The following is a 27,938-nucleotide window of genomic DNA, read 5'->3' as shown; positions in this document are numbered from 1 at the left end:
AACAATCATGTATAATTGACCAAATAAACTATAAGATTTAATAAACTTATTAAGTTACTAAATATATACTTATCGCAAGCTAACGAGACTTAACGCAAAGGATAACCATCCCCTTGATCCACATGTTGGGTGTTGGTCACGTGATAGTTGTCTATCACGTGCTCCCTCTTTCTTTCTTTGTCCACCCGTTGACTTTTCAAGGTGTTTTCCTAATGGAACGTCGATAAATAGCAACCAAAAAAACTCAAAAATTCTGTGTAAACCCGATTATCTGAAAATGAAGAGCTCTTCCACCAAGAAGCCTAATCTTTCCCACAACCGTAACAACCTGCCGGAAAATAGAAGAACCAAGAAGCTGCCGGAGGTGTTGCCGGTAAAGATGGCGGAGGAGAAGAGCAAACCAGCAGCGGCGGCGGCGGCGGCTGCAGACATAGATCAGAGTGCAGAGGACTTCATTATGAAGTTTAGAAACCAGTTGATGATTCAGAGGATGGAATCCATTGATAACTATCATAAAATGTTAGCTCGAGGAACATAACATATATACATAACATATAATAATATATATATATATATATATATATATCAAATTATCAAATTATAATAGTAATGTATACAATTACATTTGTATTGTTATTGTTTCCTTCAATGATGTATATGTCACCTTAAAGTTGATAATTTGATATATATATATATATATATATATATATATATATAATTAAAGATCTTCTAGATTTGTTTGTCACTTTTGAAAGAATGCAAAAGGAAGAGATGTATATCTTCTTGACCTAAGTGAAAAAAGTATTTTAAGCCACTTTCAAACAAAAAAATGTTTTTTTCTTCGGATCTTGTGATATCTCCATATTAAATTCTCCAGTTTTAAATACTTTTTTAAGTATCGATAAAATAATATGCTTAATCTTATCCAAATCTGCCTCTAAAAATTATCATAGTGGTCAAGAAGTGGGTTCTGGCATAGTCATGAACCCAAGTTCGAGCCCTGGGAGGGGAGTGTTGGCGACATTTAAGTGGGGCCATGTTTAGTCTCCAAAATTGCCGGGGATTAGTCGGGCGTTGGCCCGGACATCCTTAAAAAAAAAAGTGGGGTCCAGTAATGAGTTTTTCGATTAAAATAAAAAATCATTGACCTTTTTTCACCTCTTAAGAATATTTTAGACCAAAAATATAAGATAAAGGCAAAATGAGTATATAAAAGACATAAAAATAGAAGTATTTAACAATAAATAACTGTCAAAAAATTTGTACATTTGAAATCTAACGATTTATCCATTTTCCATAAAGGAGCCGAATGAAACCAAAGTTTCATGTTCAGTTTGAATCAGAGACGTTAAATATGATGAGTTGGGAGTTATCAACTAATATCGATATATTTTTTTCAAATTTTTATCATATCTTCGATTTTATATTTTATTTAAAAATAAAAATATTATCGTTTTCTCAAAATCACATAAAATCGTATTATATCGACAGAAAAAAAGAATAAAACAAAATATAAAATCGAAATATATCTCGTTATATTACGCGGATATCCTTATAGTATATATATTACCCAAAATGATCAAATGCATATAACTCATTTTTTACGGGTTAATTATAAATGAATTGGTTTGGAAGCGGACGAAACTAGACCCAACCCGAAAACCCGACCAAACCGATCTATATGAACCGAACCAACCCGAGATCCGAAATCCAAAAATTATATCGGGTAAGTCGAATCGAGGTAGGATCTCATGATCCAAAACCTGAACAAAACAAACAGTCCTTATTTGTTAGGGATTCAATCGATCGACTCCTCTTTGCCTCTTTCGATCGACTGACCTCATCTCTGTTCTCTGTCTGGATTCCTTTTGTAATATGTCGTATTTTCAAATATCTTTTCATAATCCGTCATCACTTTCTTTTTTCTCTCTTGACACTATCTTTCATGGTCCGATCCGACCCGTGCTCACCCCTAGACGAAGCCACCACTTAACCAACAAATAGAAAATAATAGAATTGATCGAAATCAAGCTAATACATGATTGAATTTGTTTGCACTTGAAATTTCACAGTAAAACGTTGTGAAGGTAACTTTTACAGTGTTTTTGCTGTGAATGTTCGAGTTTTTTGTACTTTCACAGTGCTTTGCTGTGAAGTTTAAGTGTAAAAAAATGGTCTCACGAGTCTCACGTGAACCCAACCCTATTAGACATTGGGCATCAAATGAAATCTTAATCATATTCATTTTATTCAAAGAATGATCACAATCAAATAAACGAGCGAAGCCAAAAGTTCTTCTTTCAACTTTAACCCCAGATACACCAAATCCTTTTTGAAATATACAGTAAATACTATCGCACATTCTTCGTCTTTTATAATATTTGAACCTTTGACCTCTTAAAAAGCTGGGCTCTAACGCAACCCAGATACCATGGAATCAACGACCCTTTGACAACTCTAAATCTTTATTATCCAATCTATTCACAAGTGAACAAATTTTCGTATTTGTTGTCGTTGCCGGAGCCCGAATCCCGGAGCATGGCCGAACCATCTCTCCGGCGATGGGTATTACCGGAAGGATATCACAGTTGCAGATCTCGATCATGAACCCATCTGGATCATGAAAAAATAACTGATCAACGTAAATTCCGCCTTCTTCGACCCTTTGTCTCTTGTACTCGATTCCCATTTCTTTTAACTTCTTCTCTACAGTTCCCATGTTCTCGCACTGTACACAAACACTTTCACACATTACACTTCGATTTCAAGTTTCGGAATTGAGATTTAACCTCCAAAAGATTATAAGGGTGCGTTTGGTACTAGGACATGACAGGACATGACACTTGTTCGGCGTTTAGTAAGACATGACTAGACATAACAAGACTGGTAAAATGATCAATTTACTCCAAATGAATTGTTTATATCTTTTTTGGTAATACACAAATTTTATGCTATGATTTTGTGGTTATTTTCATTAGCATTAAGAGTTCGTTTTCCTTTTTTTTTTTTTTTAGTTTTTTTCTATTAACCTGGATATCCAATCCGCTATGCAAGCCGACTAATCCTAGAGCGATCACCTGCTTTGCGGATAGCCCGCAGCCATACTGCATTTGAACATCCGTGGCCACAAGAAGATTTTTATTCTTCATTAGATTTAAACCTGGGACCTCCAGACTCTTTTGACCTTTAGAGTCCAAGCTCAAACCAATCAGGTACCACCCTTGTAGGCTCAAACCTCTGTTTTCCTTACTTTTTGAATCTAAAAATTGTAATTGATCCTATATTAATGTTGAGAATGTCTACCCATTAAATGAAAATGATTGTTGGAAATAAGTAGTCAGGTCGGAAAAAGAGCAGTTAGAAAACTATCTGATAGACCATCAAATGGTAACTTAGCAGTAGTGAGTAGCCATCAGCTAATAATCCGTCAGTGGGTAACCATTAGATGATAACTTGTCATAAGTCGGATGATTTTCATCGGCTACTAACATTCAGCAGTGTTTGCAAACATTGATAAATACCAGTCGTCAACCATCTGACGTTAAAACCTTAGGAGTCGTTTATTAAATGCTTATTAGATAAGCGTTTACCGGGTAATTTACATTACTGGATGAACATGGCAAGAGCCAATAATCTTATCCGGTAAAAGTGATGATGAGGATGGAGAATATCGTAAGTGAGAGTGACGACTGTTGTTACCGGGAAAATTGTTGCATACGGTACTTCTTTTGATAGACTATAATTTTACATGGTAAAGTAAGTTATAGTGATGATTCTTACGGGTAAGTGCTTACTCGGTAAGCATTCAGGTAAATGGTTCCTTAGTGTCTGCTACATGGTAAGCAGGACGCCAGGACCCACTCCAGGGGCGCGACCCTTTTCACCCCACCATTTAGTAAGGATACCCATAGGTTGAGTTGATCGGATTGAAGACATTTAAACAACCTAACCTAATGCATGCGGTTTAAAAAATCTTAATCCAACTCAACCCAAACCGTACGGGTTGATACTTTTGGTACACTAAAATATTCTTCTAACCTTGAATATGTTATTTCTCTACTCATAATTTATTTTTCATCATCAACCATTTAATACAATTTATCCATACTTCTACGTATATCATATTCAATTACTTTTCTCAATTTACATATATATGTTCACAGTTACTGAACATATATACGAATGAGTTATATAGAGATGGAGAATAGATTGAAAATATGTATATATGAAAAGCGTATGTGATTATGTAATTGTCAAATGTATATATTAATATAAACTCAACAATCATATTAAATCCAAGAAATAAAATGATATCGGATCCTTCACGTTAGGTTGAGTTCAAATAATAGTAACTCAATATCAACCCAATACCTACGGTTTGAAAATTTTACAACTCGATTAGACATCGGGTTGCTTCGGCTTGAGTTATTTCGCGTTGGGTTGATCGGGTTTTTGAGCACCCCTACCATTTAGTGCCTTCTAACGATCCTAGGTTCTTGTTGACTTACACGAGTATGCACTCCACACCTACCTAAGGGGCCGTTTACCTAAACACTTACCCGGTAAAATTCAATATTATCGCTTACTTATCGGGCAAGATTTTATTTACTGAAACGCATCGTATGCAACAACTTATCTCGGTAAACGCTAACCATGGTAAGAGTCATCTTCCTCACTTACCGGGTAAGACTCGAGATTCTTGTTTTCGCTCTTATCGGGTAAGATTCTTAGTCTTTGCCATATTCATCCGGTAAAGTAAATTGACTTGGTAAACCGCTTACCCAGATAAGCGTTTTGGTAAACGGCACCTAAACCGATGATTTCATAGAAACTTGCAAAATCAAAGATGATTCGTAAGTGTTAACCTGAAAGGAAATGTGGTTATCCTTAGGATTGATTTCAGTTTTCTTGGAAATCATATGTGGGTCTTCAGATTGAAGCAAATGCAACCCAATTCCAAAGCTAAAAAGCCTAAAAACAACAAACAAGTAAGAAACAGAGCATAATTTACAAATTGGAAAACCAAGAAGAATGATTTTCAAAGAGGCATATTTTTCAAATTATTTGGGTTTAAGAGATAAAATTACCAAGCACCATCAAAGTCAAGATATCCAGGCCTCTGAATCGGAACAAATCCGAGAATTTTGGTGTAGAAAGCCACTGAATCTTCCACTGATTGGCACAGAAGTGAGAAGTGATTCATAGACTTGAGATTCAGAGGATTTGCAGCAATTTCCTTCATTTTTTTTTCAAGAAATTAATGGAAGAAGATTTGTGGGATTTGATCGGATGCAGGTTTTAAAGAAACCTCAGATGGAAATGGTGATTATAAAGGCCAAAGGTTTTGGTGATTATTTCCACATGCTAATTGACACGTAGGATCCACGTTACTGACAACTAAGTGGGATTCGGACACCTCATTTTGATTTTATTAAATAATAATTGGATTTTGAACGATGTTGTTTTGCACTCTACTTATCTAAAAAATAAGGTAAATTGCATGTAAAAGTAATGTATTTTATCTTAATTCTTATTTTGGGTAATATATTTTCAAAAATTTTATTTTGATACCTAAGATGTAAAGTTTTAAACACTTATTTATCATTTTTAATCAAATTCAAAGGTTGTCTACCTCACAAATAATTTCTTTGATCTTCAATCCCTTTAAAATTGACTAAAAAGTAAAGTTGTTTTGAGAAATTGACTATTCTGATTAATTTCTCTAAAAAAACCTGTTATTTTAGTTTTTCCAAATTAAATATCCACATTCAAAAGTAAATGTCGTTTATAAACGTTTACTGGGTATGGAAAAGGCCGAGAGTCTTACTAGTAAGAGACATTGCAATCAAGGACGGACCCATAAATTTTTTCAAATGGTGGCACCAATTGACCATAAGAAAAAAAAAATACGATTTTTTTTTCAAACAGTGGCACTATTTGACTAAGAAAATGACACTAACATGATTTGAGCTTGGGTTTGGAGTGGAATAAAAGTCTTGCAAACCAACTCTACCAAATAAAACTTAGTTTCAAAATACATACGGTGACACACAACAAATTAATACGGTTGCACCGTTCAAGAACTTAAATATTTTACCCTTCGGTGGAGAAATAATACGGTGACACGTGCCACCTATACCACATAGTTGGATATGTCCCTGATTGCAATGACTGATAATCTTACCTACTAAATGAGGGATGATACTCTTACTTATTAAACGTCTTACTGGGTAAAAGACGCTTACCAATAATGTTACCCCATGAGATATGTGAGGGTGGTGACTACTGCCAGTGAGTGGTTATCCAGTAAACCTTTGATAAACAGCTTCTAAGTGTTTATTCTCTTATTATATCCTTAATTATAAGATAAAGAAACCATACCTTTCTAACATTTAACGTAAAATTATCATTTAGTTAATTAAGAGTGTAATGGTTGCACATTTTTAAATTTAGGTGTTTTTTAATCGTGGACATTTATTTTGAATCAAAGGAAGTATGTATTCAATGTTTTTTGGTACTTCAAACTAGTAACAATACCTTTCGATGATATAGAGTGTACATATTTAAACACAATCGCCATTTTTTGAAAGCACGAGAGTTGCGCTCGTTGTGGGACTTAATCCAACACCTTACGGCACGAGCTAACGACAATCATGCACCACCTGTGTCCACGTTCCCGAAGGCACCCCTCTCTTTCAAGAGGATTCGCGGCATGTCAAGCATTTTAATAAAACCCAAAAGAAGATGAAAAGAACAAAAACAAATAACTTATGCAACCTACAGAAAACAACCCAAAGCAAAATAATACAAAACAAGGTTAAAAAGAACTAACCCATACAAACAGAATAGAAAACAACGGTAACCAAGATCACTCAAGACTAAAAACCAAGATACTAGTAATCGAAAAGACTCGTACATAGATCGGGACGTCAAAAACCTCACAGTGAGCCAAAAAGCCATGCAATATGCAATCTTTTCGAATTCTTCTCAAAATCAGTTATAAGATATAGTTTGTATAGCTAGAAATAAAAAGTGTGCAGATAAAAAAAGAAAAAAAAATAATAGTTAAAATTGGTTATCTTTATAAATTTCCACATTTATATTATGGGAAAATTAACAAAAATAACTACTTTATACATTTTACATTAACAAAATAACTACTTTTCTGAGTTTTGTAACAAATGACCATGCAAATCACCCTGGGGCGATTTTGACCAGATCACCTCATTTATTTATATTTATTTTAAATTTAATTCTACGATTAATATTAAATCGTTTATCAAACCTTAATCTTGAAGTCTAATATTTAATAAAAAATAATTAATAAATAAATATTTAAAAATGGAGGTGTTACTTATGAAACATCCAATACGATTCTTGATTTGTTATTAAGAAATTGAAGTCAAATAAATTCCAATTGGAATTCATTCTTTTGCGTGACATAAACTATAACCTCAAAATGGCACCACTCATGCTTCACTCGTACGGAATGTTTCTTGCATTTTCTATCTCTAAATTGTCCAATATTATTTTAAAAAATATATATTTTTAGGTATGATTGCAAAATACATTATCATTCAGGAAAAACAAATGTGGTCACTAACGCGTTAAATAGAAAGGAGATAATAGAATCAATTCGGGTTTGTGCCATGTGGGTCAAAGTCAAGCTGGATCTAATGGATCATATACGAGATGTTCAGAGAGAAGAACATTAAGAAGGAACAAATCTTATACGGGTAAGTGCTTACCAAGTCATAATACCGGATGAATATGGAAGGACCAAGAATTTTAATCGGTATGAGCGAAGGTAGAGACCGAGAGTCTTACCTGGTAAGTGAGAGCGACGACTCTTACCACGGTTAGTGCTCACCTAGTAAATTGTTGCATACAATTATGTTTTAGTGGACTAAAATCTTATCCGGTAAGTAAATGATAGTGTTGAATTTTGCTACCAAACACTTACCCGGGTAAGCGTTTGGTAAACGACCCCTTAATTTTTATATTCTCAATATATGATTTGACCTAAAAGAGAGTATATAAAGTATTTCCCTAAATTAATCTAGGTGAGTTAAATGCATCCCTACCTACTAATTTTTTCCCCCACATACATCAACATCATGATCTTTTTTTACATTTTCAATGCATAATTTGACTTGATTCTGACACAAATGAAGGTGTATATTAAAATACCCATATTAAAAAGGGGAATGTTATACTCACCTCATTTGACATCAAAATCAAGTCAAATAATGCATTATGAATGTAGAAAGTAATTGACCGTTTACCAAATGCATACCCGAGTAAACGCTTACCAAGTCACATTACCTTACCGAACGAATATGTCACAGACCAAAAATTTTACCCGACAAGTGAGGAATGAATATGCAAAGATCAAGAATTTTACCCGGTAAGTGTGTGCGACGACTCTTACCACGGTTAACCCTTACTGGGTAAATTGTTGCATTCAATACTGTTTTAGTGGACTAAAATCTTACCCATTAAATAAGCAATAATGCTACATTTTAACAAAACCTTGATCTTGACGAGTGCCATAAGAAAAATTAGAAGATAAGAATATATTTAACAATAAATAAAGATACATTTAAAAAAGACATGCTAAAGCTTTTCCGGGTTCTTTACAAATTTAACCCTCAAATAAATCGTTTGTAACAGTTGACTCTTCATTTAGCATTTAGCATCACGTGGTGCGTAAAGGGACCAAATTGCAAAAAAGAAAAAATCGAACCTGACCGACGTGACAAGACTTGATATGAGTTGACCAAAATAAATGGAGGGTTAATTATTGCAAACGATTTATTTAAGGATTAGTTTTGTAATTTATATCTATTTGAGGGTTAAATCCGTCAATAACCCAAACTTTTCCCCTAAGTAGATATGAGCGGGTTTTCATTTGATCTCTTAACCTCTAAATAAGGCCGTGGTTGCACAGAAACTGTCTCCTGATTAGGGTTTTTCTGAGTTTCAAATTCGATCAATACAACAATGGAAGAGATAACAGATGGAGTAAACAACATAAACATCTCATCTGATTCTTACAAGAAAAATCGAATTCAAGTCTCCAACACCAAAAAGCCTCTATTCTTCTACGTCAATCTCGCCAAGGTAATACTAATCTAAAACCCTCCACTATTCTTCCTTTTTGATTCACTTTTCACCCCGAATTAGGGTTCTTATACGCAATCTTCGTCTATCTGCTTCTCTTGACTTGATTCTTTTGTTTAATATCTTTATCTAGGGTTTTGTATGGTTTAATTTGTAAATTCATCGAGTGTTTTGTGGTTTTGATTCTACATGCAGAGGTACATGCAACAGCACAACGAGGTGGAGCTTTCGGCCCTTGGAATGGGTAATTGAATCATCTACTTTAATAGATCACTATTTTTGTATAGAATAGAGCTTGTGTGCTAGTAGCTTAACAAGCTTACGAGACTTACAGCTTATTCGTGCAGCTATTCATGATTGTTTGATGGTTGCTTAATGATATAGAAAATGACTCACAGGCTTACTGCTTATTCGGTCAAACCCTTTCTTTCCAATAAAAGAAACATGCTCATTCCATTTATGAAAAAAAACCCTTGGAAACAAAAACCTTCCCTATCTACAAAGACAGATTAATCCACACAGACAACTTTATTCATACAAGACTTAATAAAAACCAACCAAAAATATCCCCTTATAATTGCCTAAAGTGTCGATTCTGCTGGGATTTCTTCCCTCGCAAAATTGAGAGATCAAAGGTCTAGAAGATAATAGGAACTATTTCTATCGGACTAAACTAGAATGTTGGTGCTAGTTTGAAGTTCAGTTTTGAGTGTGATGGCCCTTTCTGAGTTTAGTACATATTGGTTTTTAGTATGACTGAGCTCCTTTCTGAGTTTAGTACATATTGTTTTTTAATATTCAATACATCAGAAAAATGCAAAAACTAATAAATAATCAAGTAAGTTGGTACCGTGGTTCATAGCTTCGAGTACCATGTAGTTGTTAAATTTGTACAAGTTTAATTGGTACGATTGATATACATATTGGTCGATTTGGTTTGGTACAAAGTTGCTACCCCTAGATTGAGCAACCTGATAATTGGCCATTTTGTTTCATGGCACGTCTGTTTTTATTAAATAGCAAAAGACAAGATACCTAAGCCCCATTCGACATTAGGAATAGTTTGTGCACAAGATCTTGGCTGGAATCTCAAAAGTTTGAAGCTTCTATTACATGCCCCTGTTGCTTCCCCCTCTTTAGTTCCGAAGCATGATAATTTGGTTTTGTCTAGTGATGATTAGTAATTTAGTTATATGGCGGTATTGATTCATATAAACTATTATAATGTATCTATAAATCGGCTTTCCTTGCAAGTATACGATTGTTAATTGCTTTAATAACGTCATATTGCAGCAATTGCAACTGTTGTCACAGTTGCTGAAATTCTGAAGAACAATGGATTTGCTGTTGAGAAGAGTAAGTTATAATTTTCACATAGAATTATGCCTACAAATACAAATAGATTACATATTATTATTCAGTTATTCCTTTGGTGTCTGAATATGCAGAAATAATGACATCAACTGTAGACATGAAGGGGGAATCCAGGGGAAGACCAGTCCAAAAGGCTAAGGTAAGATTCATCATAAGGGGCTGTTTACCAAACGCTTATCGGGTAAGTGCTTACTAGGTGTCACTTGCCTTAGCGGGTGAGCATGGTAAGGACCAAAAATGTTATTGGTAAGAGGTATAGCAAGGACCGAGAATCTTACCCGCTAAGTAATGGAGAAGACTTACCAATTTAGCGCTTACCGGGTAAGAGACCCTTACCAACAATCCATTTTGATAGCCGAGAATGTTACCTAATAAGGTAAGTGAGGCGGTAACTCTTACCCAGTAAGCGTTTGCCCAGTAAATAAATGATTTTAAACAGTAAGTGGTTACCCTGTAAGCAAGTTACCCAGTAAGCTGATGATTTAAACAGTTGCCAGATATTATGTACTTCACCGATAGAAAGAAAGAAACAATTGATCAAGCTATTACTAAGGTGTCACCGTACTTTTGACAACCGAAGCCTGAAGGGATTAAGTGTACTAAACCTTCCCAATACATGTAGGCAACATAGTGCCTTTTTTATGTTGAGAAGATATATAGGATTATTTAGCTTGGTCGGCGTAGTTGTCCACGTCTTTCAAAACCTGAAATGAAAACAAAATAGGTTAAATTGCATAAAAAAATATAACGTATTCTAAAAACCTTTATTCTGGTACCTGAGATGTGACATCTCTGACATATAACTACATGGGTAAATTGGTTTAAGCATTATTCGGTTACCATGCTAACACACCTCAATACAAATAGTATTATAACATAATGTACCTTCTCAACTCTTGCTTAAACTGGTTATCATGGTACTTAAACGTTTGATATCTTAGATACCAAAATGAATGTTTGAAAAGTACGCCACCTAAAATAGGATTCAACCTACCACGATATTTAGTCGGTCCTGGTCCTGGTCCTGGTCCTGATGAGCTGTGTTTTTGGTATAAAAATTGTATGCTGCAGATTGAAATAGTATTGGGGAAGACTGCAAACTTTGATGAGTTAATGGCTGCTGCACAAGAGGAGAGGGAATTGGGGTATGCAGAAGAGCAGAGCTGAAATGGAAAATGTAGTCTTCTTCACCTTGTGGTTATCAAGATTATTATTAAATTTCCATTTGTTGTTTTTGTCAACTAACTTGAAGAAAGTCTTAGAACAATGGATTTATATTCCCTTCTATGTAAATTTGTCTATTTATTTTCTTTTTCCTTTTTCTATAATGTGGTCACAGTACAAAATTTTCATCTTGTAGACTTAAGGGTGCGTTTGGTACGTGGGCCAGACTGGACGAGCAAGGGTTATGTAGGTGGTGAAAGAATTGTGGAAGGTTTTTGCCTTTTGAGGGTTTAATATGACGTGAGGGTAGTTTAGTAATTTACTAGGTTTGTCTTGTTCTCCTTGTTAAATGCACCTTTGCCTACCGATTTCTTTCTTCCACACATTAACATCAAGATTATTTTTTTACATTTTCAATACATGATTTGACCTGATTTTTGATATTAATTAGGGTGTATATAGTTAAGCATCTTCAATGGAGAGTTCTTATAAGAACCATTTTTGCACATTTTATTGTCAATTCATCAAATTAAGAACTCTCTTAGAAGATAACCTCCTTTTCGTGGGTCCAATTGATTATTTCAACACCAATAATTATTATATTAATAATTGTAAAGACAAGAAAATAAAATAAAAAATAAGGAAAATATCAATTTTTACAAACTTCATGTAAGAACCAAGGTTCTTGTTCAAAACACTTAAAAGGATATGAGGTTTTTATAAAAACCTCTTCACAAAGTTCTTATAAGCCATTGTATTTTTTGCTAATAAAAACCTTGCATTAGAGATGCTCAAAAACTTCACAAAAAGTGCATTTTTGTGTTATTAAGTTCTATGATATCACAATAGACAACAAAATTATTGTTATGTCATGTTCTATGTATCAAACGCGTTTTAAGAAATCAACTGAAATCAATGGTTGGTCGAAATTTAGGAAAGGATCGGTCAAGGATTAAATGGTTGTTTGTTTACCTCTTAATAGTTCCATTAAGAGGCAACATCTGAATCGTTAAGAAATGAATCTTGTTTAGCGAAAAAAAAGGTTGCCTCTTAATTGTTCTAAAATCATTTGAATGAGTTGGATCTCCCTTAACCATTAAGAACCCTAATTTTATTGTACACAATTACCAAACAATTATATTTTATTTTACACTATATCATAAAAGCCTCTTAATTATTCTAATCATTTAATCATTTTATACAAAACCATTCAACAACCTCCGACAACTCTAGACGTTGGCACCTCCCACAAAGCCACGTTGGCACCTCCCACGAAAGGTTGATGAAGCTCCACGTGGACGTCTCAACTCTCACGACATTTATCAATTTCACGAAATTTCTTCAATAAATTTGCTTCTGTTTGAATTTCACCCGACTTCTCGTTCTCTCATGGCGCTCATCCCTGCAATTCCTACTCTTGCTGCTAGCGGCGCACGGCTTAGTGTTCTACCGCCCATTATACATGTTAGATCCTCTAGTCGGCGCCGATCGGCAGTTCTGGCCAATCTATCTTCTCCGCCGCGTGGTGGCGAAGCGCTGGATTGGGTGGAAGCGACGTCAAGCTTCTTCGAACAAGATACCAGGCCTATTATGCTATTTGACGGTAATCCGAAAACCTTTTTTCATATCATTTTAATGTTCCGATCGCGTTAAATTATCATGCTCTGCATCTGTGAAGATAATTTTGTTTTTCGTGCCTTTTAACCTAAATAATTAGTCACGGGGTTTTTGATGATATACGGACTAATGACATGAAGTTAGGTAGCTAGTCGGTGTGTTAATCTGGTCGGCTAATTGTTAATTTGTTATCGGTAGTTGGAGGGAAAGTAAAGCAGTCTACGATGTTTGGTTAATCATCCATTAGAATCTCTGCTTAAATGTTCAGCTTACGAGGTTTTTCACGATATATGAACTAATGAAATGAAGTTAGGGTAGCTGTTTGGCGTATTAATTTGATCGGCTGATTTTCATCCGTAGTTGGAGGGAAGCTAAAGCGGTCTACGATGCTTGGTTAATCATCCATTAGATGATTAGAATCTCTGTTTAAATGTCTAGCTTCAGCTTTAGATGATTATAGATAGAACATTGTATCTTAGTGTATTTTCATAACCATGAGGCCCATAACTACCGGTTGAGTTACATATACGTAGGATTGAAATATGCCATCACTTATAATAGTGTGCGTGAAGTGTTATATATGGATATGATTATGTTAAACAGATTGTTCAATTTTGATAGGTGTGTGCAACTTATGTAATGGAGGTGTGAAGTTCGTACGCGATAATGACCGACAAAGGTTTCTGTTTATGTTCTTATGTATTTTGCTGCTTTGTGCTTTATTTGACTTGTCTCTTCACTGCAGTCTCTCTTTTTCACTTTTTCCCTATTTCCTTTACCTCTACATTTGACCTCGAGGGACAAATATTCCTTTGAGATCAGAAGGATGCAGGTTTGGGTGATTGAAACATGGGCTATTTAGCTCAATGACCTTCTCCGGATGCTTGGTTTGCAATTGACCCTCTAGTTTATTTTCAAGTTTTTACAAGGGCAGTCTGTTTTAAACCATAGGTAGGCTGTTTAACACCAAGGGCAGGTCAGATGAAGGTCATTGAGTTAAGGCTAGAAATTAAAGAAAATTAAGGAACGCGCAAATATTGGTAAAACTACAATTGATCCGAAATCTGATTCAAATCCAACATAGCACCCATAGGTACTTCCTTTTGCCACATTTCGCTTAAAGGGTGTCTAGGGTTGGGCCAGGAGGGTCTCTTAATGCCAAGTCTTTGCTTGTTAGGTAAGAGGATAGCAAGTCACAAATCCTGTTCTAAGCCATCTCTGGCGATTAATCAAGAATCCTAAGTGATACAAATGGTCCACTGGGAGCAAGAATTTCCCCGATATTTTAGCAACAAATCTAATAAATCCAAGTGTGGGGCGTAGGCCTCCCAAAAGGTAATGGAGGCCGTGCAGTTTTCTTTTTATAAGGGATAAAATCGTTGTGAACAAAACCTTGGTGCAACAAGGAGTTTCTTTTTCAAGCTAACTTGCTTGGTAGAACGAAGTCGGAATCACTGTCGCCCATATTCTTATCGCACGTAACCTAAGCAGGAAGAGTTCCGAAATTGGTTCTAATGGTCCCAAATGAGCACTTGTAGTTTTAAGGAATAGGATGGATCTCATGTCCTATGACATAAAGATGTCCATGGAATCTATTAGTGCAATGTTGGATAACATAAGGTTTCTGACATGTTAATGTGCAATGTATATTAACAACTCAATTGCATTGATCTTCATTGCTTCTTATTCTCTATCTTTAATTAGCTGCAAAATCAGAACTCCAAACTGCAAACTGGATCAAACTGCACAGGTTAGACTATATTCCAAACCAAACCGCACCTCCAAACCGCCCAACTGCAAAAAAATGATAAGGTCTGGTCTGGTCTGGTCTGGTCTGGTCTGGTTCGAGAGGTTTCACAGTCCAACTGCTTTTTGGAACACTAGAAGTGTACTCTGAGCAACACAACATGATACTTCTCGATTTTGAAGCCAAAAACTCGAACTCTCAGTACTCAATACTGCTTCATGATTCTTTCTATTCTCTGTCTCTCTGCATTATTGATTTATACTCGATGCTTTAATAGTTGTCTTCTTGAAAAATTAAGAGTTTCTAAGAACAAAAGTTCAAATGCTTTATAATATAGTAACCTAATTATGTTTTAGTTGAAATTTATTCCCCTGCGTTCCAAAATGGAAAGAACACAAGGAAAGTGCTTTATTAGTTCAACACGAACTCTTATATTTTAGAAAATAGGTGGTATGTAAATATGTTTCACTCATTTAATGGCCCTGCTTTTATAGTTTTAGGTATTAACCTCTAGTAGTCTGACCTATAAAATGTTACTATATTTGACCTTTAACATGTTCTTCCTTTCCGTGTTGCTTGAAACCATCCATGTAGTGTGTTAAGTTTCTCCACTGGAGTTATTTATGTTGTAGAATGAGCTTGTTTTTTGATGATGCTTAGTTAAATTATAATTGATACAGTAATGTGCCTTCATTTCCAGGAGAATAAGGTTCGAAGCCCTACAAAGTGATGCAGGCAAGAATCTGTTAAGGAGGTCTGGAAGAGCTCCTGATGATATTTCAAGTGTTGTACTTGTAGAAAAGAATAGGTATGGTTATAGACCAACTCTGCTGTTACTGTAGTTAGACAATCTTGAGATTGCATGGGTAATTATTTGTGAAGAACAGTATCAAGAAGGTGATTGTGAATGTTGAAATTTATGTCGAGTGGATGCCTCTCTTTTTGTCCTTGTAAATAGAAATGTGACGTGTGTTGTACTACTGCTTTTGTGAGATATACTGGATTTGTTTGGTTTATGTTCACCACATCAAGTCTTATTGACATGAGATTTATAACCATTAAGCAAGGTCTCTGGTGCATTTCAGGTCTTATATCAAGTCAGAGGCTGTGCTGAAGATCATGGAGTACATAGACTTGCCCTTTCCCCAGCTAGCGTTCTTTCTTCAGTTTGTACCTTTGTGAGGCCATATACTTGCTAATCTGTTATTGCTGTCTTCTACTATGGAAACAATTTGATGAACCATCATTAAAATTGTGCCTGTTTCTTGCTGCAGATTCATAAGGGATATTATGTATGAAAACCTTGCGGATAACCGTTATGCTGTATTTGGTCGTTCGGAGTCCTGCGAAATTTAGAGGACTTATTGTAAGGTAATTTTTATATACTTTTAATCGATCGATGAGCTGAATGTTACTCTTGCAAAGTTTTATGTTACTAACTCTTGATTGAACACAAGCCGTATCGTATTTTTCTAGTGTATATTCCTTCTGTAATCTTTAGATAGTTAGGTATCTAAAGTTGTACGTGTAGAAAGTAAATGCATAAGGAGAAAAATCGAATAAAAATATTGATGAATGGAAGGAGCTCATATCTTATTACAGACAGTTAAAGTAAGCATAAACATGACATACTTTGCAATGCAACAAGTATTAGGGGTATAAGAAATGAGTGGCCTGACCTTGAGCCTTATAAATGTTGGTCTAAGGTTGTAGGCATTTTAAAAAAGGTTTAACATGGCTAAGTCTTCCATGGGCGTTGATACAGCTTCCGAACACCTTTCTTCCTGGGGTAGCTGAGCTGATGTACACACTGTCCATTACAATATTTGTGCACGCAACACTTTCACTGCAACTTAGATTTATTACGTTGTCCATGCTTGATGTCCCCGCGATTCCTTTGTACGTTATGTCGCTCAACTTGACAGCTGATGTCTACATATTCGAGAATCCCACATAGAGAAAACGCAGTAATTTATATAAGGGTTGGAACCAACCTTCATTCGATATCTTATTCGCAGAAAGTGCGTAAGGTTATGTTTCGCAAACTAGCCATAAGCTAGTTGTGGGCTGATACGCTAGTTGTTAACCTAAAACTCTAAAAGTAGTTGTTGGCTTATAAGTTAGTTGTTAGCTGATAAGCCTGTCACTCATGGTAAAAACTAGCTGATAAGCTAGACGACGATGTAAAATGACCTAAAGGCGCGTAATTGGAAAAAAGCCCCGGGAGCTTATTGAAACGCTACTTGAAGTAGCTTTTCAAAAAACTAGCTTATGGCCAACCAAACAGGGTTTTTTGAGTAAGCTCAAATAATAAGCTAGCTTATGATTGCCAAATATGGTCTAAATCTAAAGAATATCTTCATCGAAATTGCATCATGTGTAGTGTGTGACTGTGTGTTAGATGTTGATTTAGCATGCTTACAGAGTTTAGGCAATCCTTTCGATTGGGACAGTAGTATTGGTCGATTATGATAGGATTATAAACTGCATCAAACTTGATGCCTGTAAATGAGATCTGCTTCGCATGACCACTTCCTCCCTGTCAAAAAAAAGCCAATAATCGACTTTTACTTGATAAAGATCTATGAGAGATTTTTCTCTTATTTGGTTGACTTCAGTTCTTCATACAGTAACAGATTACCTGCCAAGTTTTGATCCTTACTCCAGTTAGCGTTTTTATCATGGTACAGTTGCGGACATCTATGTTTTCCACTACATCGGCTCCACTGTGTCCCAAGGCTCCGATGCTACATGAAAAGGTAATAGATTTTTAAAAAGACAACAGACATGCTTTATATTGATAATGAATTAATGATCCATTTCCAAATATCTTTGCTTCCTTATGTTATACAATATGTGCAAGCTTACCTGATTCCATGGCCTGGCCCGCACATGATACCGCTGATTTTGATATTAGATGAACCTCCACCAATAGCAATACAGTCGTCTCCTAGGGTTATGCAAGATGATGAAAAAAGTTGGTTAGAGATTAACTAGCTGAAAATAAGATCACTGACTAAATTGGAAAGAGGAAAAAAGAAACTACCAGTTTCAATAACGGAGTTACGTATATTGACATTGGTGGAGCCCGATACATCAATGCCATCGGTATTCGGGCTTGTTTCAGGGGCAATGATATGTATATTAGAGACAATGACACCATTACAAGTAGTTATTGTGATATGGACTCGTGGGCTGTTTAGATGTGTTAAACCATTGAGTCGCAATCCGTTGCATCTTTTGAACTGTAACGCCTGTCGGACAAAAAGAGTGCGGATAATGTGAGAAATTTCCATTTCCATTTTCATGCAAAGGTGAAAAGGTGTAGGTACGTTTATACAGTGTGAATGTTTTAACCTTCATATGATTTGAAAGTATGTATTGGAAGGTCACTTATATTGTGTGAAAGTTGTAACCTTCACGGGGTATAAGGATACCTTCATGACGAACCTTCATACAGAATAATGGTACCTTCACCTTTTCGCACCTTTTAGCGAAAATGAGTTGTTCTCACCGTAACCCAATCGGTCCATATCATATATTAAAACTATAAATAAACTGATTTGTTGCACAATCGAGCTGAATAGCTCATAGGACAGGTTCCATTAGGAACCTCATTTTCATTAAGAACTGGGGAACCGCTCACAGCATGACACGTGGCAATTCTTCAGGAATATGCACGTGATATTAGTCATGAATGTTGTAACATATTCATCAATAATGTGTTATTCATGATGAATATTCATTCTGAAGAGTGACACGTGGCGTGCTGTGGGCAGTTCCTGGGTTACCAACGAAAACCAAGTTTTCAACGAACTTTCCTCATAGCTCATTGTGCAGTTATAAAAATTTTGGGATTGTAATTAGGGCAAGGATAATGATTACTTACAACTGGTGCATGACAAGTTGTACCCTGAAATTAAATGCATTAATATGTAAGAGTTATTTTATATGAACATAGATAAGCCACTTTCCCCTCAAATAATTGAAGGAACATTGAAACTAAAGAAGAGATGAGAGTGAAGATGATAACTTACCGGCGCCGGAGAACCAATGCAGGCATTTTCCCACCAAATAGGACCTTGACCATCTATTCGTCCGTTGCCACTCACTGTAAGACCATCTACCATGGAAAACAATAGCCATGTATCGATGTGATAACCAGTCCAATCGGTTTTCTTGGTTGGACCAAGAATGGTTCCTGACACCTGTTTTCGACAGTTTTCAAAGATAACCATGCAGATAACATTGACATGGAGTATAAGAGTTGATTTATATGTTTCATGTGATTTTATGTTGCATGGCTTATATTTGAATTCCATTATTGACATCATGTGATGATAATGTGTCTTATTCTTAGATATAGTCACATGATCATTCTGTTTGGAACCTTTTTAGCAAACATTCTTGAAAAAAGAACACCCAAAGCATGCAGCACCTTAGAAACCATACATAAATGTACTAAATGATGATTCTTTTAGGGACCAAAACGCTTACCGGGTAAGTGCTTACCGGTAAGAGTCACCCCTCTTAGGGGCTGTTTGGTTGGTTTTCCATTAAGTCCTGTATGGATAAAGTTGTCTATGTGGATTAATCTGTCTGTATAGATTGAGAAGGTTTTTGTTTGGGAGAGTTTTTTGATAGATGAAAGGAGCTTGTTTTTTTAACTAGGTTTGAGAAAAACTTGGTTTTCTGCATAAAGCTCCCCCTAGAAGCTTACCTAATAAACCACTTTCTGTATCATTAAGCTACTAACAAACAAACCTTTACCAACCTTACCGGATAAGATTATTGGCCATCAAAATGGCACTGTATGCAACATTCTTACCCGGTTAGGGCTTACCTATAAGAGCCGCCACCCTCACTTACCAGGTAAGACTCAAGTTCCTTGCATTGCCTCTTACTGGTAAGATTCTTGACGCTTGCCCTGTTAATTCGGTAAGGTAAGTGCTTACCCGGTAAGCATTTGGTAAAAGGCCCTTTAGTCCTACTAAGATTCTATTTGGGATTATATTCTTTAATGGAATCAAACGTGTGTTCTTTGATCAGTGTTCTTATAGGATATATATATATACCTGAACGTAGATACGGGAGGGCTTGCATGGGCCATTGAACGAAATAGGCTTCAACAAGAACGTCTTTCCTGCCGGTATGACTAATATACTCTTATCATTTGGTTGTGCTTGGCATGCTGCCTTCCATGCTTCACTAAATGCCTGTATATTTGCATCATACAACTCACTTAACAATTACTGAACAAACCGTTTGGTGAAGAACATTTTGATATAACATCTGCATCATTTACTTGTACGGTTGTACCATACAACTTCTTAAACCAAACCAAACGAGCCTAATATATCCAGCCATAGGTGGTTTTTTTTTTTTTGGGGGGGGGGGGGGGGAGGGTAAGATATATGCAGATGAGGGGTGTAAATGAGCCGAATAGCAGGTTAAGCTCGATTAACTTTTTCAAAGTCGAGTTCGAGCTCGAATATTTTTTCAATGTTTGAGCTCGACGCTCTTATATGAGCTCAAATTTGAGATCGATTACATAGTTTAGAACTCAAGCTCAATGATTTTTATATTTTGATTATATAACTTGTAAACATATAAATATATTCGGCTCGAAATAGTGTATGCTCAAATGGCTTAACTCGGATCAATTCTTTAAGTTTAATCGAGCTTTTGAACGAACCGAGTCGAACATTGATGTTATGAAGCTTGACTAGATAAGTTAAACGGGCTTTATTTTGTGTTCGAGGGCGACTTTCTCGAGCTCGAGTAGCTTGTTAAAAGCTCGACTTGTTTACACCTCTATAAAGACCTAACCTTTACCCCACAAAGTACAACAGTGTGAAACTACATTGTACGTACCGGGGAATCGTCGGTTTTTCCGTTTCCAGTTGCTCCATATTTCATGACATTGAAAGTTGTGGTTGATTCAAGATTGATTCTAGAGAGACCAGTAGAACCAAAAGCAGAGGAGATCATGCATGTTAGCAAGACCAAAACCAATGTGACCAACCCAACCTGCATATATATATATGTTCACTATTAGCAAAACCCCATATGAAATCTTTTTATATGTGACATTTTTCTGCCTAAATTGTTCTTATTATCCTAGTGCAAAAAGACAAAACTGTCCCTGTTCCAAAACCTGCCTAGTTTCTGTGTTATGTATTAATTCAAGAATCTACAAATATGGCTTTGAAAATGAAAGAAGACTCACCATTCTGCCAATCTGCCAAACCATCATATGTAACCAGCAATCAAATTCTCTGTAATGTGTCCCTACTTACTGTCATGTATGTACTCATATTCATCTGTGACTGTGTGCATGTGTGTATATATATATATATATATATATATATATATATATCACACACACACACACACACACAAAATCATCTACTTTAGGGTGAAGTTAAAATAGGTGTTATTTGTTTAGTTTGTATAATATTTACGAATTAAAGCAACGTGTAGGATTACTCAATCACAACTAGAAACTTTAGAAGGTTATGAGCCAGGTTCACCGAACAACTTTTAGAAAGTAAAACTGATAAAGTAACGTACAAATACATCATTTGTATCAGAAACTCAGATGCCGTTTACTAAATGCTTACTGGGTAAGTGCTTAACCGTTTACTATATCTTATCGGATGAACATGACATGATTGACAGTTTTACCCGGTAAGAATGATGACAAGGACCGAAGACTCTTACCCGGTAAGCGCTTACCGGAGCTGTTTTAATGGACTAAAATCTTACTTGGTAAATCAAATAAAGTGTGTGGGTATTAGTGGTAGGCGCTTACCGGGTATATGACCCTTTAGTATAAATAGAGCTACAGCCTATAGAGTCCACTTTTTTTAACAAATCCAATAATTTGTTCAAACTTATAAACTAGTTTTCATGTGTTGTATGAAACAATACGTGTGAAAATAGAATGTTTATAGGATGATGTATATATGAAACTTTCATGTTTGTTTTCTCTACAAACAAAAGAGTCTTGAACTTTTCATTTATGAAATGACGAATAGAAAGATCCATGGAAAAAATGTGACTATACTTAACAATAAAACGCTTTGAAAAGCTCACATACGACGAAGAGTATGATTTGTTGTCGTCGGAAAAACGATACTTAGTTGACATTCATAAAAAGTATGTAATGAATTATGAATTCTATACATCTTGCTTTCTCTCTAGATTCTAAGATCCTGGACTTAGGCATGAGAATGGGTCTTGAACCGTCGGGAACCTGGTCCATCCGCCCCGGTCGGGAAGGAGGATTCCCCGTTAAATCGGGGATGGGACAGGGACGGGTATGGTACGCCGCACCCCGCCCCGCCCCTATATATATATTAATTAATAAATTATATATTTATACATGCATATATTTATACATATATATATATATATACATATATATATATATATATATTATTTCAACTAAAGCGGTAATTCATAATTTTTTATTTCCTAAGTAAGTTTATAATCTAAAATTGTTATTTCTGGATGTTAATATGTAATATTTTGGATGTCAAGTCAAAATACAATTACTCGATAAGTTTTGTATATTATTCGATATGGTTTTATATTACTCAATATCTTTTGGTACATATGACTTTAATTTTTTTTTTGGATTAAATTGATTTATTTTTGGTTTTAAGTTGTTAATTCTTATATGATGTTGTGGTTTTTTTGTATTAAATTCATTTTGGTTTTAGGTTTATTGAAAATATTTGAGATTTAAACATGTATAGTCTCTCACATATTTAATTTAAAATAACTTATATAAACAGAAAAAAATCCCCGTTTCCCCGTTGGGGACGGGGACAAGGATAAAGATAAGTAATCGGGGACAGGGACGGGGATTGAGGTCCCCGCCAATCCCTGCTCCATTCCCATGCCTATCAGGACTTGAATTCAACACTGCATCTTCATACGTTTTGTTTCATATGTGAAACAATACATGAAAATGGGTTTGTAAGATTGTACAATTTATTAAGTTTGTAAATGGTTATACGTAGCGGTGATTATAGGTTGGGTTGATAACCCAATATTTGCAGTTTGAAAAATCTTAACCCAACCCAAACCAAAGTGCAACCTAACCCAACCCAACCCAACCCAAATCGTACGGGTCGGTCAAGTTGATACTTTGATACATTAAAAGATTCTTCTAATCTTGAATATGTTATTTCTCTACTCATAATTTCTTTTTCATCATCAACCATTTGATACAACTTATTCATACTTCTTACATATATCACATTCAGTTAATTTTCTCAATTTACATATATATGTTCACAATTACTAAACATATATACGAATGAGATATATAAAGATGTGAATAGATTGAAAATATGTGTATATGAGAGCATACATTATAATGTAATTGTCTAATGTATATATTAATAGAAATTCAGCAATCATATTCATCGGGTTGAGTTGAGTTCAGATAGTAACTTAATATCAACCCAATACGTACAGTTTGAAAAATTTACAACTCGGTTAAACAACAGGTTGCTTTGGGTTGAGTTATTTCGCATTGAGTTGGGTTGGGTTGGTCGGGTTTTTGAGCACCCTACACGTCTAAAGCTATATAACAAAAATATGAGACAAATTAAAAGTGGTTGCTCTTGTTTTTGTGCTACATGTTCTGTTAGTAATTTTCATTTGAAGTGTTTATTGTTTTCCTCTTACAGAACAAAATACACTCGAGCTTCTAGATTTAAAGTGTGCTTACAATGTGTTCACAAACTATAATAGTAATTTTAAGAAACTGTTCATAATGTATTCATCTTGTGTGCATATTTAGTTATGTGCATATTTAATTGTGTGTACACGTGTATGTTATTGAGAGGAGAGGAGAGATAGATGATTTTAATTTATATTAGATTTTATTTTTAAATTAATATTTTATATAGTCTAAATATCTCACAAATTAAAATTTTCTCAAAATAAAGCCCCATAAAACTATAACTACTAGATTTACCGTTTTAATGAAATGCCATTTTGCTTATATGATTTTCTTTATTAACCAATATATTCAACCTGCTATACGAGCCGATTAATAATAGAGTAACCACCGGCTTCACAAGTAGTCTGGAGTCACCGCATTTGAACTTCCATGTCCATAAAGAGATTTTTATTTCTCATTGGATTTGAACATGAGACCTCCAAATACTTTTGACATTTGGAGCTCAAGCTCAAACCAATCAGACATTACCCTTGTGTTTGATTATATGAATTTATAATTAACCTGCATATCTAAACCACTATGTGAGACAATTAACCCCAAAGCAACCACCTGCTTCGCGGGTAGCCTGAAGTTACTGTATTTGAACCTTCGTGGTAACAAGAGGATTTTTATTTCTCATTGGATTCGAACCTGAGACCTCCAGATACTTTTGACCTTTGGAGTTCATACTCAAACCAATCGAGCACCACCTTTGTGGTTGATTATATGTTTTTTGGGGCTAAAATGGACATATTTTGTGTTAACATAGATATACAATGAATAGATAGTCTCCAACTTATTTTATTTTATTATATCTTATTATATATATGATTATGATTTTTAAACGATCAATTTAAAAATATATAAACTAACACCACACCCCCCTCAAAAGAATAGAATTTGATTCTTTTTGTAGTTTTTTCCTTACGTTTTGAGATTGTTTGCTTTAATTATTATTTATATAGATATTCAACAAGTTATATTGTTAATATAATATGATACAAGAGATAGTGTTATGGATGTGCGACTTTGGATCATGTGAGACAAAACTGTTTTCGTGAGATACGATTTTTACACTTGAAACGTCACAACAAAACACTGTGAAGGTAACCTTCATAGTGTTTTTGTTGTGAATATTCGACTTCTTTTTACCTTCACAACATTTTGTTGTGAAGTTTCAAGTGGAAAAATCGTATCTCACGAAAACAGTCTTGTCTCACGTGTCTACAAGTGATTTCTAATTCCATTCTGAAGAATCTTTTTTACATTCTCAGTATTTGATTTGATTTTGACATAAAAGAGATGCATATTATCTGATTACCAAATAATTAGATAATCATCAGGGGGAGTAGGTTATCTAAAATTATAAATGTAATCTCACGGGTCTTACGAAAACAGATTGGTCTCACATGATCTCAAATCTAATCATGTTTAAAATATATGTTTAAGCACCCTAAAAATATGACACGTGTACTCAATTTTATTAAACATAAATTCTTGCTTAAACAAGGGAATATATATCATTTTTAGAGGTGATTGCATTTGTACGAATTATGTGGCAGAATGTGTGTTGTAAATTGGGTGGTTAAAGTGGAGGAAAAGCAACTCCTTCAAAAGGCGATTAATTGGGCTTTAAACGGCGTCGTATCTTTATTATATCTACTAAACTAACCTTACCTTAGGTTCTAATTCAAAGTAACCATTGCTTTGATTCTAACTAATGTTCATGTTCTCCGTTATTGGAGGAGGAAATGCTCCATCCACTTCCATTGTTTATGTGATTTTGCAAGTACTTTTTTTCAACCGTTGATGTGTTAAAGATTAAGGGGCCGTTTATTAAACACTCACCCAGTAAATGCTTACCGGTAAAATTCAACACTATCACTTACTTACCGGGTAAAATTTTAGTCTACTAAAAAGGCATTGTATGCAACAATTTACCCGGTAAGCGGTAACCGTGGTAAGAGTCGTCGCACTCACTTACCGGGTAAAACTTTTGGTCATTGTCTCGCTTTTACCGGGTAAAATTCTTGGTTCTTACGATATTCATCCGCTAAGGTAATGTGACTTGGTAAACGATTATCTGGGTAAGTGTTTGATAAACGACCCCTAAAATAAGATAAATATTGTCTTATTGCGCATGGTTTTATGGTGGTTCATGACCCTTTGATGGCAAAGGTGTCATTTGGGTGATCTTGTGGTTGTGGTATATGAGTTTTGATTTATTTTGGAAAAATGCAACATATATGGACTTGTTTTGAGATAAATTGGTTTAGATGTGGTAAAACGTGTGGGTTGTGCGGGTTAAGATTTGGGTCAAAACGGGTTAGGCCTAAGACTGTTAGTACATGTCAGAATGGGTCGATTCATGATCTTTTGGGCCCATTTGGTTTGACGGGATATTTTTGATTTCGTGGAAGTATTTGAAAATTTGTGTTTTTTGTTAGTAGGCTTTGTAATGGAATTGAATTCCGTTCTTGTATAAATCTTGTTTGGTTTATAGGATTTTGAATATAATTTAAACATTATGATTTGTACCTATTATGCTTCGGTTCGAGAGAATCGAGAAGATGAGGTGTGGAGATATCAGGACAAAATTTGATGAAAGAAGCGGAGTATAAATGCTATCGAAGCATTTGAAATCCATGGAATTTGGATTTAAAACGACAAATCATTTACAAGTGATTTCTAAATCCTTACTGTGGGATTTTATTGAAATCCGTGGATTTCAAATCCAAATTTCAAATTCCGTGTTGAAATATAATTTAATTTCAAATCCCTCCAAATTCTACGAGATCCCGTAAACCAAACGGGTCTTTTGAGTTTGAATACTGCCAAATGTCTCATTTGGTTGAACTCGTGAAACTGAAACGGTCTATTTACAGTAACTAAATATAGAATAAAAACGGTCGAATATCATGTGATTTTACAAATTCATACGACTTTGGCCGAGATCTAAGGTGTGTGCCACGTTGTCGAAACACCCTTAGGATGATTGTTAGTGTAGAATCGCATGTGATGTAACCGTTTTCATGTTTTTATATTTGGTTGCTGTTTTCGTTTGAATCACCCTCTTAAGGCATGAACTGTATCAGAAATTGAGGAACCGGATTCGAGTGAATTTTTATTTTTCATTGTTTCCCTCTTGAAAGACAACATTAAACAAAAGAATCAAACCAAAACTAATATAAAAACGAATTCATCGTAAACAACGATAAAATACAAACCACAAGGGTGGTATCCGACTGGTTTAAATTTGGGCTCCAAATATCAAAAGTGTCTGGAGGTCCCTAGACATGAGAATGGGCTCCAACCCGTTGGGGAACACGGTCCACCCACCCCGGTCAGGGACGGGGATTTCCCATTAAACCGGGTCTCGGGGACGAGGACGGGGATCCCCCTTTGGCTCAAACTGGGGATGGGGATGGGGAACCTCGTACCCGTATATATATTAATTAATAAATTATATTATAAATTATTTATTTATATTAAACCAATAAATGGTAATTTCTATTTCAATATATTTTGGATATTACTAGATGTGGTTTTGGTACATGTGACGTTAATTTTTTTTTTGGTTTTCGATTTATTAATTATTATATGATGATGCATATTTTTTGTATTAAATTAAATTTCTTTTGATTTTAGGTTTACTGGAAAAAACCTTACAAAAACAGGGAAAAAAAATCCTTCTTTCCTCGTTGGGGACGGGGATGGAGATGTGATCAAATTCCCTGGTCGGGATGAGGACGAGGACGGGTATCGGGGTCCCCGCCCCATTACCATACCTAGACGTCCCATGTTCGAATTCAATGAGGAATAAAAAATCTTTTGTGGCCAAAGAGGTTCAAATGCGGTGACTCTGGGTTACCCGCAAAGCGAGTAGTCGTCCTAAGATTAGTAAGCTCATATAGCGGGTTGGATATCCAAGTTAATAAAAAAAAAATTAAATACAATAAAATCAATAAGAAATAGACATCAGAAAACAACCCGAACCAAAACTAATACACCGCGTGTTTTAAACACAAACATAAAAATACAACTAAAACCTTGTCAATGCTCATGGGCGTAAACTTAAAAAGGAGACACAACAACGATCTTAAACCAAATTAATCAAACCCAGTATGTGTATATATATATATATATATCTGAAAGGATAAGATGTACACAGAT

At 35.2% G+C, this 27,938-nt stretch overlaps 4 protein-coding genes across 6 annotated transcripts; 2 read left to right on the top strand and 2 right to left on the bottom strand.

Annotated features, from left to right (window-relative positions):
• Positions 1 to 2,393: 2,393 nt before the first annotated feature.
• Positions 2,394 to 5,242, bottom strand: LOC112517395 (metallothiol transferase FosB-like). The gene is made up of 3 exons (XM_025124809.1): positions 5,088 to 5,242; positions 4,866 to 4,971; positions 2,394 to 2,728 (listed from the first exon to the last, which is right to left on the bottom strand). The coding sequence occupies exons 1-3, from the start codon at positions 5,240 to 5,242 to the stop codon at positions 2,438 to 2,440; spliced, it is 552 nt and encodes a 183-aa protein (XP_024980577.1). The 3' UTR covers positions 2,394 to 2,437.
• A 3,655-nt stretch (positions 5,243 to 8,897) lies between these two features.
• LOC112516787 (uncharacterized protein At2g34160-like) lies at positions 8,898 to 11,843 on the top strand. Its single transcript, XM_025124020.1, has 5 exons — positions 8,898 to 9,123; positions 9,319 to 9,367; positions 10,417 to 10,479; positions 10,572 to 10,636; positions 11,569 to 11,843. Exons 1-5 carry the CDS (start codon positions 9,004 to 9,006, stop codon positions 11,662 to 11,664), a joined length of 393 nt encoding a protein of 130 aa, XP_024979788.1. The 5' UTR covers positions 8,898 to 9,003; the 3' UTR covers positions 11,665 to 11,843.
• A 1,181-nt stretch (positions 11,844 to 13,024) lies between these two features.
• LOC112516893 (DCC family protein At1g52590, chloroplastic) lies at positions 13,025 to 20,333 on the top strand. 3 transcript variants are annotated; one of them, XM_025124140.1, is made up of 7 exons: positions 13,025 to 13,264; positions 13,900 to 13,957; positions 15,726 to 15,833; positions 16,111 to 16,203; positions 16,300 to 16,396; positions 17,716 to 17,784; positions 20,111 to 20,333. In XM_025124140.1, exons 1-5 carry the CDS (start codon positions 13,051 to 13,053, stop codon positions 16,379 to 16,381), a joined length of 555 nt encoding a protein of 184 aa, XP_024979908.1. In that variant the 5' UTR covers positions 13,025 to 13,050; the 3' UTR covers positions 16,382 to 16,396; positions 17,716 to 17,784; positions 20,111 to 20,333. The 3 variants fall into 3 exon arrangements, with proteins under 3 accessions (XP_024979908.1, XP_024979907.1, XP_024979909.1); XM_025124139.1 differs by having other exon boundaries at positions 20,075 to 20,333; XM_025124141.1 differs by lacking the exon at positions 20,111 to 20,333 and adding an exon at positions 19,017 to 19,084.
• Positions 16,470 to 21,310, bottom strand: LOC112516894 (probable polygalacturonase At3g15720). Its single transcript, XM_025124142.1, has 10 exons — positions 21,255 to 21,310; positions 20,900 to 21,055; positions 20,101 to 20,241; positions 19,063 to 19,233; positions 18,915 to 18,938; positions 18,072 to 18,279; positions 17,894 to 17,975; positions 17,667 to 17,772; positions 17,448 to 17,564; positions 16,470 to 16,957 (listed from the first exon to the last, which is right to left on the bottom strand). The coding sequence occupies exons 1-10, from the start codon at positions 21,279 to 21,281 to the stop codon at positions 16,727 to 16,729; spliced, it is 1,263 nt and encodes a 420-aa protein (XP_024979910.1). The 5' UTR covers positions 21,282 to 21,310; the 3' UTR covers positions 16,470 to 16,726.
• Positions 21,311 to 27,938: the final 6,628 nt, after the last annotated feature.

The sequence above is a fragment of the Cynara cardunculus genome (genome assembly GCF_001531365.2).
Source record: "Cynara cardunculus var. scolymus isolate 2C chromosome LG 8, CcrdV1, whole genome shotgun sequence".
NCBI lineage: Eukaryota > Viridiplantae > Streptophyta > Magnoliopsida > Asterales > Asteraceae > Cynara > Cynara cardunculus.
Note: the sequence above shows the minus strand (reverse complement) of the source record. Positions and strands in the feature narration are given on the sequence as shown.